The 10,312-nt window shown below is 29.3% G+C and overlaps 1 protein-coding gene across 1 annotated transcript; it reads right to left on the reverse strand.

The window, feature by feature from the left end:
• Nucleotides 1-889: 889 nt before the first annotated feature.
• LOC18102981 (TIR-only protein) lies at nt 890-2,079 on the reverse strand. Its single transcript, XM_024611572.2, has 2 exons — nt 1,469-2,079; nt 890-1,296 (listed from the first exon to the last, which is right to left on the reverse strand). Exons 1-2 carry the CDS (start codon nt 1,957-1,959, stop codon nt 1,182-1,184), a joined length of 606 nt encoding a protein of 201 aa, XP_024467340.1. The 5' UTR covers nt 1,960-2,079; the 3' UTR covers nt 890-1,181.
• Nucleotides 2,080-10,312: the final 8,233 nt, after the last annotated feature.

Raw genomic sequence — 10,312 nt, forward strand, 5'->3', positions numbered from 1 at the left:
CTCCAAGATTTTACTTGAGCCTTTTGTTCCTTCTTAGTCTAGCTCTATTACTATATGTTTAATTTATTGGCTTAGGAATATTTATCCAAATAGTTTTAAATTTTTTTTATTAATATTGGTGTCCGGTCCAGTTTGTGTGCATCTCAACTAATCTCACGGGTCCTGAAGTTAACGACCATGTAAGCCTCCAATGGCCCTAAGATTTATGAGACTCGAACTGATGACCTGTAGAAAGCAAATCTAGGACCTGATCAGTTGAGCTACACCCCTCAGGATTAAAATAATCTAAACTTTCAATGTAGATGCATGATCCACTTTCATTTATTACATATTACTCTCCTATTCAATACGCTTAGTAAATGCAAGAAATTAAAATATTTCTTGAGACACCATTTAATTGTTTATTGTTTAATTAAATTTTGAATTGATTCAACATAGGAGTTGTTTTTTTTATAAAGTAATTATTATTTTAATCCCTCACAGCTATATTATTATAGTTGAATTAAATCGATATATATAAAGACTAATTCATCTAATTTCACACCAATTAATCTTTTACTCGTACATATTTTAGGTTTCTAGAAAAGCCCAGGAAGAATTTTATGGCTTTCTTGAAGCTCACCACCTGCCACCTTCACAAAAGCTTCCTGGAAATTTATTAAGGGTGGCTATCTCTCTCCTCTCTTATGTGTCGAATGATTATTTATTAATTTAGGTTTTTTGTCTTCAATGCACGCATGCAGCATCGTGCACCATCTTTCTTTTAGCCGGCCTCTCCGTCATAAGACACAACCAAACACGCTCTTAACTTGTTAAATTAATGTAGGCATATTGCTGAGGTATTTTCGCAGCAAAACATCGCCAATTTCGTTGTTCTAGGGGGAGAGAGAATGCATTCATAAGAACAAAAGAAATGGAATACAAACACAAACATACCAAAAAAAAATTTATTTGAACATGAACATATGAACATTGTTAGATTTTTACCTCGCTAGCTCTATAGTCTCTGGTCTCTTTGTATTTTGTTTTTTCTATTGTTTACAATTACAAACAACAAAAAAATCTCCGAATGAACAATTGATCGTTACAAAAATTAACAAATGAAAAAATTTCATGCTTATTTAATCAAGTCACGATGCATGTGGTTTTGGATGCATTTATGTGTGCTTCATCTTGATTTCTCAGAAATAATTCTTCATAAAATATTTACGCTCCTTGTGTGTTTCTTCTCCATCCACCTCGATCAAATTATGAACGACGGCCTCCGCAGCGGTTGTCAAGAATTTAGACCAATCCCTGCATAAAAAAAAAGATCAAGATTAGAAACATTTAACCATATATAAATTAATCAGACATTAAAATTAACACTATAGTAGAATGAAATAATAGGTAATAATACTAGTAGAAGTAGTTAGTATTTTTTGTTCAACATTTTGTGCTCCAAAGTAATTAAAAATGGTACACATACCCTTCGAGGGTGTCAAATGTAAGTCCAACGGTGTACTTTGCCTCTTCAAGAGCATAGGCAAACCTTTGCAGCTCTTTGGGAGGACAACGCCCGTTATCCTTAACATGAAGCTGAGATGGCTTGACATCACAAAATATAGGTATAACTCTTTTCTTTGTCTCCATTAACAAAGCCAATTCATGGAGGCAAAAGTATGACTCGCAATAACGCGGCGAAAACACAGCAATCCCAACTTTGCATTCATGGATAGCTCGATCAATGCTGTCAAATAATTTGTCACCAGGTCTCATGTTCTTGCTATCCAAAAATGGATGGAGCCTGAGTCTAGAAAGATGATCGAAGAGCAACCCGGAGATGGTCCTCTTGGTATCGATGCAACGATGATTAATGAAGACATCACAGGGTGGTCGTCTGAGGGATTGGATTTGGTTGTGGTGGTTCCAGATTTTACGAACCAAGTTCTTGGCTGTCGATGCTGAACGCTGCTGCATGGCTTGATGAAGAAGATGGGCAAACAATAATAACAAAAATCTGTGGACAACAATGTAAAGAACTTGGTCGTATTATTTGTGATTTTTATAAGTCCTTCAACTGGGTTCGACGCGTTAGTATTTATAGATTACAAAGTGAAATTGATAGAAAGACTGAATTTTATTGCTAGCTAGTTTGATTTCAAGGTAGAGAATTCTAAATTTGGACCGATCAGGAGAAAATACCAGGCATTTGATTAGGCAAGACACAGCAAAAAACAAATAAAAGGAAGTAAAGAGGTTTGAATTATTTGACTCTCTAGGTTTACGTGCATAAACCTTCAAACACGTTTATTATAAATTTTTTTTTTTGTAAGTCCGCTGACATGGTCGCTCTAATTGGTTGTCTGTTATTTTTCAAAATTCAACTTTCTTTTTCCCCCTTTATTGTTTAAGGATTATCTATCAAAAGGTGAATTCTTTTGGCCCCATCACAGTCCTTCGTTGTGGTCCCTGATCAAGACTTTTTTTTTTTTTTTAATTTCTGATTGCCCACCAACATTTTCCCAAGGTTCTGCAATTAATGCGGCTATTAAAGATCTTTTCACCAACCTTGATACTCTTGTCGCTCGAACCATTAAGAAAATGACACTTCTCTTAAGAACTTACCACAATAATTAATCCTCTCTTAATTAGATATACGAAAATATTAGTTGCGATAACTGCTATCTGTTTAATCTTTTTTTATACATTTCAAGCCACTGTGCAAAAACCCAAGGGTTAATCAATTAACTCTCCCTTATCTTGTAGAGATGTCAATGAACGTCTATGGATCGGGTAGCGTAACATTGTATTTTAATTTAAACCTAAAATAATTATTTAATCTCAACTTGAACTTGAATTCGTATCTATTTTCAACATCCAAATCCGATATAACCCGGATCCAAACTTGAAAATATTAGTTGCGATAACTCGATCCAGTTTTGGATATTCAATAACCCGGATCCAAACCTAAATATAATAATTTATAACTATTTAGTACACAATTAACTTAGCATATATGTATGCATTTAAAAGAAAATTAATGTTATTTATTTATTTTGGATTGATTTCAGGTTTAAATTCAGATTAAATTAACTAATATTCATTCCTAATCTAAGACTTAATTGTAAAATTTGTTGGGGTTGCGATAATTACTTGTAAAATTTTCTATAACATGTTTTTTTGTATTTCTATAGGTTGCGTACGTAAGACACTCAAGTTTTCATTTTGAAAATGAAGTTTCTTTAGGATTGTCGTAGATTCTGTGCAGTTTAAAAAAATAAATTTTAAAAAATATTTTTAATTGTACTTTAAAAAAAATACATGTTTAATTAAAATTATCATAAAATATATTTTTAGGAGCAAATTAAACAAATAAAAGCATGCCTCCAAGAATAAAAAGTATTTTGTTATAACTTCTACGAAACTATGGTTTAAAATATAATTATATGTGAGATTCAGTGCAAAAAAAATAGAAATTATTTAACAAAACAAATAATTTTTTTTCTATGATTGTATAAAAAAACAAAAATTACTACAGTACCAAACCATATTAAAGTCATTAATAAAGTGAGGTCGATGCCCGCATAATTAATTTATAAGTATTGCAGTGTGTGTGTATATATACAGCATGCTGTTGCGAACAAGATTCTGTCTGAAGACTCTGAACAGATTCAATACTGTCGTGTGTGTGTCAGTGTGTGTCGTCTGTAGACACACACACACACGACAGTATTTAATCTGTTATACACACACACACACACACACACACACACACACACACGACAAAATTTAATCTGTTCAGACAGCATGCAGTTGCAAACAAGATTAGCGATCAGTTTGAGATATACTTGTGGTTAGACGTGGTGATGATTGTGCATGCATTAATTCTATTTAAGGTGACAGCTGGTTTTGATTTTATGTGGAAAATGCGGTACGTATAACCATCTAAATGATTTATAATCGTGCAAGTACCCCTAAAAGTCTCACATGTAATGACTAATTTTTGTTGGTTTATCCATCGATAGATACTACCGACATATTGTCAATAAATCTCATATTTCCAAGGATAATCAGCAGAATTATTGACAACAGATATCTATCGATGATTATCTTGGTATAAATCAAAACACTAAACAACTTTATGTGATTCTCCGATGAAAATTGACGCATTTAGCCAACAAAGTTTTTATTTTTGTTGGTAATTTCATAGATGGAGTGAATAATGTTTTTAACCCTATCACAAAATAATTTGACATTAAAAAATATCATACCAAAAATTTAACTTAAATAATACATTTAATATATATTGAGAGTAAATATTTATATTTGTTAACATTAATTTAAAAGTAAAAATCAATTATAAATGTTTAAGAACATTAAAAAGAGGTTGCAGGTGGAGAGGAAAGGGGAAGAAAAATACTCTGGAGGTCCGTAAGGAGAATGATAATGACTGGACATGTATAAAATCATCTCTTCCAATTACTTCCTTTCGTGTTGTTCACATTTTATATATATTTTGGCCCTCAAATCACAAATTTGTTGTTCAACCAACTTCTTAACGGCTCACAATCTTTATTTTTAGAAGATGCATCATCATAACATATTATTGGTAGAACTTTTTGTTTTTACACTTCATATATAAATATCTAATTCCACCTCCACTAATATTCTTTGGATTTGAAATACAAAATTAATAAAAGTCTCAATCCCTTTACAATAATCTTCCCTACACAACCCTTGTGGTGAATCTCGATACATCCAATAATGATTATTCATTACTTAGAAAACATATATAAAATAATGATGACAACATTTCTTAATAATATAACAATTAATTCAAAATTCAACTTTGGTAATTAAAAATGAATTCACAATCTAGTAATCAATAATAATTTTTTTTTTACAAAAATGTAATGATCGATGCATCAAAATATTAACCAATTAAATCCAGTTAACAATATTTAATCGGTATCCAACTAATTATCTATTATTTGTTCAATTCAAACTTATTCAATCTAAATTAATACCATTTAATTGTTATCAATTCAATAAAAAAAATCAATTGCCCTAAAATTAACAACATAACAATAAAACTAACAAAATATTTTTGTTACCCATTAAAGTTTACATCATTTCTTTCATTATAACACACCTAATTAAGTTTCAAAATCAATTTCGTTAAATTACAAAAAAAATCAAAATTTTCAAATTCACAAACAAACCCTAACATACAAATCAAACTTTAATTTTATATGAAAAGGTTGTTGAACACTTAAATATACAAGCAAACTACACTACAAATAATCCATCTCAAATGAATACATTATCTTAAAACATACGTGATATAGAAAATATTTTAAAAAAAATGGTACCAAGAAAATGATACTCACACTACAAAGTGTTGGATGATCAAATTTATGATGATGGGCCTAGATTTATAGCAAAATAGGTGGCAGGAGTTGCTATTTTGATTTGCAGTTCAAGAAGAAGAAGAGGAGAGTGGGGTTTTATAAAACTTTTAGATTTACCGACAAGATTTTTGACGGATTATTGCGACGGAAAATACCAAAAGTAAATTTGTTGAAAAATAATGATGTGTCATATTAATGATGAAATCACCAATATAATATTTTTATTATTATTATATTATGTTGGTGATTTTATTGGTAATTAACAACATAATATATTCAGTTGGAAATGGCTGATAGAAATATTTTGTCACTATTATAATAAAAAAATTACCGTTATAAAATATTATATTAGTAATTTTGTTGTTATTTTACAATTTTATGGTAGAAATAATCGAGGAGTGTAATAATTAAATGCATATAGTCATAAATTCATAATCATCAAGTGAACATATATAACTATCAAATCAGAGTTGCAGCAGGTTTTAAACATAGAAAGTATAGGTAACAGATTCTCTTGAATTTCCAGTAGTAGCATTATCCATTATAATTAATTGCCGGGGAACAAATGTTATTTGTTTAATTCAAGTCATTTTATGTAAATATAAAATAATAATTAACTATTAGAATAATAAAGCATAGAATTGTATTAAATTAAATGAGCATAAAATAAATTATATGGTTTAAAGTAATTTTTTTTAACTATAGCAGGAAAGACAGTTAAAGAAAGTAGAAGGAAGACAAAAGAGGCACAAGAGCAGATTGTTCTATCCTGAATAGCACCAAACCCTTATTTATATAGAAAATTAATGATATATATATATATATAAACAACTCAAGTTTTAGAAACAAAAAATAATTTTTTCAAATTAAAATATTATTTTGCAATCAACCCAGATCCCAATCAGAGCAGCGTTTGAGTAATTTAAGTTGAAAGCTCACATAACATAGGCCTCCCCCACTCTAAAAGTTTTGATATTCGAGGAATTTAATTTCAACTTTTAAAATTTTAACTATATAAACAACATGAAAATCTTGTAATTTTTTAATGTGAAATTGAGAGTTTAGATTTTAAAAAAATAAAAATCGTCAGTCAAAGATTTTTTAAGATGAATTTCTCGTTCATGTACAATTTGAACCATTTCACAATATTAATTTTGTTATATATTATATATTGATCCGAAAAGGAAAGGAAATTTCTTATATTTGAGGAGCATGCATGCCCAGAACTTGATGGGATGTGTATATTGGACACAGTATTGTATCCATCCAAATTACTATGCACGCTGTAATGTAGGAGTACAAGCAGGTTCGCTTTCCCCTTCTTGTTCTTTGTTTATCAACCAAAGAAAAGTAATTATTTTAGTTTAGTTTGTATGAGTGCTTGACTCGTGGAATTGACAACGCGGATCTTGACTCAGTTAAGATCCAAACAGTGAGGACGGGGGACCTATTCTCTTCCTCGAGGGCTATAAAAATCGTCACCAAAGTAATTATGAATTTCCACTGCAGTCACCTTTGGGGACAATCTTGAATAGTATTCTTGTTCGTTTCTCAAGTAAGAATTAGTATTAAGGCTTGAATCTCGAGAAGAATATTAAAACTTTGCGGGGCGACTCAAACCGGTCCATAATTTTTGTTTTCGAAGAAATCGAGTAGTGTTCGTTTAATTAATCATCAAGGCTTGTACTCTCTAAGATGATAAACATTCAAGAATTTGCATGAATTTGAGTAAAAAACTGAGCATAAGCACTAATTGGGTACATAGATGCTCATCCATGCTTGAAATCCACTTGCTAATGGAACTTTCGCCTCATATAAGCATGTTTTTTCTATCTAAAAAGAAATGGATATTGTCTTTTTTATTTTATTTTTTTTTAGTGTTAGAGAATAATATAAATCATATTCTAAAACTTCATTTAACAGCTTAAAATATTGGGTTGAATTGATTCTTTGATAAGGTATCAGAGCCTTGATGATCAAGTGATCACAAGTTCGAATATCATCATTCCCTATTTAATTGATAAAAATTAAACACAAAGTAATTGAGTCTGTGCATAAATCATATCCTAGAACCCTTACTTAACAGCTTAATCTATTGGGTTGAGATGGATCTTTGATATTTAGTGCATGTTTGATGTTATGATAGCTTTTTTTTGAAAAAAATTATTTTTTACTTGAAAAAAATATTAAACTAATTTTTTTATGTATTTTTTGATAATTTCTATGTACTGATAATAAAAATAAAAAAACAATTATAAAAAATTATTTTAATATATTTTCAATTAAAAGTTATTTTTATTATATGTTTATAGGTATTTAATTACTTCTATTATATCCATCATTCGTAGTAAAATCTTCGAAAGTTCTTCCGATGACAATTAGACTCTACATTAGAGGAAATTATACATGTAATTTGCACGTAAACTATAAGTTTACAAGAACATGCAAGTAAACACATAGGAAGGAGGCTAGGAGACATGAAGGCAACGGTGCTTTCCTTTTATTTTATTTTATTAATTTTTCTGCCCTGAGCAAGCTTGCTCTGTTTGTAATTGGGCCTATACTAAAGGTTAATGTCCCAATCGGCTTCAAGCTTTGTTATCTTAAGAATTTGACCATGTTTTATGGGCTTTCATGCTCTCAAAAAAAAGTGGATGTCTCAGAAATATCAGTGATTTGCCTCCGTGTCTTAAGAATACGTGTTTAGATAATGTTTTATAATAAAATAAATGGATAAAAAAAATTAAAAAATATATATTTAATTAAAAAATAAAAATAAATTTCTTTCTAGAATATATATTTAATTAAAATATATATATTTTAAGGTTCTTCTCATTTAACAAGGGTTTTCGCTTGAAACGTGAGCTGCCGATACTTTGCTTGCTTGCTTGAGCATAATAAAATGTCGGCTAACCCCACCAGCGGTCTATTTCCAGCTAAGGTGATATATAGCTGTCTCTTGGTTGGCTTGAATCCAACTACTACAAATTGATGTTGAGATTCTGATAATTCTCCCGAAGGAAGGAAAAAAAAAAGATAATTCAAGTTTCCTAAAACAAAATCTGAAGGGTTCACCTGATAATCTAGAACGAATATAAGAGGTAATTTTAGATTAATGTTTTCTTTTCTTTTCTTTTCCTTCTCTTGGATACAAAAATAAAACTTCAGTATGAATTTATATGGTAAAAGAACCATTTCATCAAAAAAAAATTAAACTATTATATGGGATTTTAAAATATAATTTATATAATTCTATAACACATGTCCTCGAGTAAAAGATTTTCGGGCTTAAAACTTACACGGGCTCTCATACTCCTTTATATTTAATTTTTATCAAATAAAATGAGGGTATTGAGAATCGAACTCGTAACCACTTGATCAACAAGGTTATAATACAATATCAAATAATCATGACAGCTTAATAATTTAAAATATTAAATAAAGCTTCAAGATATAATTTTATATTATTTTATAATACATAATTTCAAGTGAAAATCCTTCAAATTTAAAACAAAACAATATTATTTGTATTGTGGATAAAATATCCCTCTTTTCTACACCATTTCACGTGCAATATAGTGAATGAGACCTCTCGCATGACATAACTCTATCTTGAGCAAAAAACTTTGGGGTTATTCTATGATTTCGTCTAAGTGTGTTTGGTTGAGTGATTGTTTCTGTGTTTTAAACAATCATAGTAATTCAACCATTTGGTAATACTCCAACAACAAATTTATACTGGTGAGGCCTACTATTAATTGTTAATTGTGGCACGACCATAAATTTACAAGAAGCAGCAATTTCTTGCTTCTTGAGCTGGAAAACTCGTGAACAGTGGAGCATGCTCCACTGTTCATGGGTTTCCTTCCATGCTCCACTGTTCACTGTTCATGAGTTTTTTCCATGAACAGTGGAGCATGCTTTACTGTTCCGGCCGGACCGGTCTGGTTCAACGCTTAAAATGCATTGAATCGGGTCAGATTTAACAAAATAAAAAAATATTTTTTTATTTTTAATTGTGTTTTATTCGAAAAACTAGTGTTAAACATTATTCAATGACACTACATAAATTAGACGGAGATCGCTTGATGATGTAATATTTGTAAAATTTGATCGCGATCCTAATTTTATTCCTGATTATATTTTACCTATGTTGTTATGCTCTTAAAAAATTTAATGGAACAATAAAAAATATTTTATATAAAGTATTATTTATTTCATGATATAATAGTAATAGTTAAATCTACAATATTTAAATTAAAAACCATCAATATTAATATATATTTTTTAAAATTATTTTATAACCTTAATTTCAAAAGCATTCTTAATCAAACACATTAAACTACTTTTTCTTCAACCTCAATTTCAACCACAGTTTTAACCAAACACCTATTTTTTCAAACCAACCTCAACTAAAAGTACTTTTTATAAAATAATTTTTTTCAAATCACAACCACAACAGCGATCGCAATACCAAACACACTTTAGAATATATATATATATATATATATATATATATATATATATATATATATATATATATATATATTGTAAAGTGAGTAAATAATTAGTGACTATCAAAAAAGCAATATTAGGTAGCATAGATGTGGTCCAATAACATTGTACAGCCATGATTTTAGTGTCTTTATAGCACTTTTTAATAGATTTGTTATTGCTAGTTGATGGTGATTAATATTGTAATAATCTAATAATTTTGAATTTTAAAATTTTCAACTAATCAATTATGTGAGTTTTTTAATATTAAATCTTTGAAATTCAAAATTCACTTTTTATAACTTTAATTACCACTAACTATAAATTGAGGATTAGCCATGCTTTTTGCTTTTCAAAATTAAAGTATTTTTTATAATATTTTTATAGATAAATGCTAAGATAAGTAATATCACCGACACAAAGCA

The sequence above is a fragment of the Populus trichocarpa genome, chromosome 11, assembly GCF_000002775.5.
Source record: "Populus trichocarpa isolate Nisqually-1 chromosome 11, P.trichocarpa_v4.1, whole genome shotgun sequence".
In the NCBI taxonomy this organism is placed as follows: Eukaryota; Viridiplantae; Streptophyta; class Magnoliopsida; order Malpighiales; family Salicaceae; genus Populus; species Populus trichocarpa.

Coding starts and splice junctions, on each gene's coding strand:
- LOC18102981 (XM_024611572.2), bottom strand. CDS start 1,959: ATGCAGCAGCGTTCAGCATCGACAGCCAAGAACTTGGTTCGTAAAATC. Junction 1,297..1,468: donor ACATTTGACACCCTCGAAGG/GTATGTGTACCA, acceptor TTTTTTATGCAG/GGATTGGTCTAAATTCTTGA.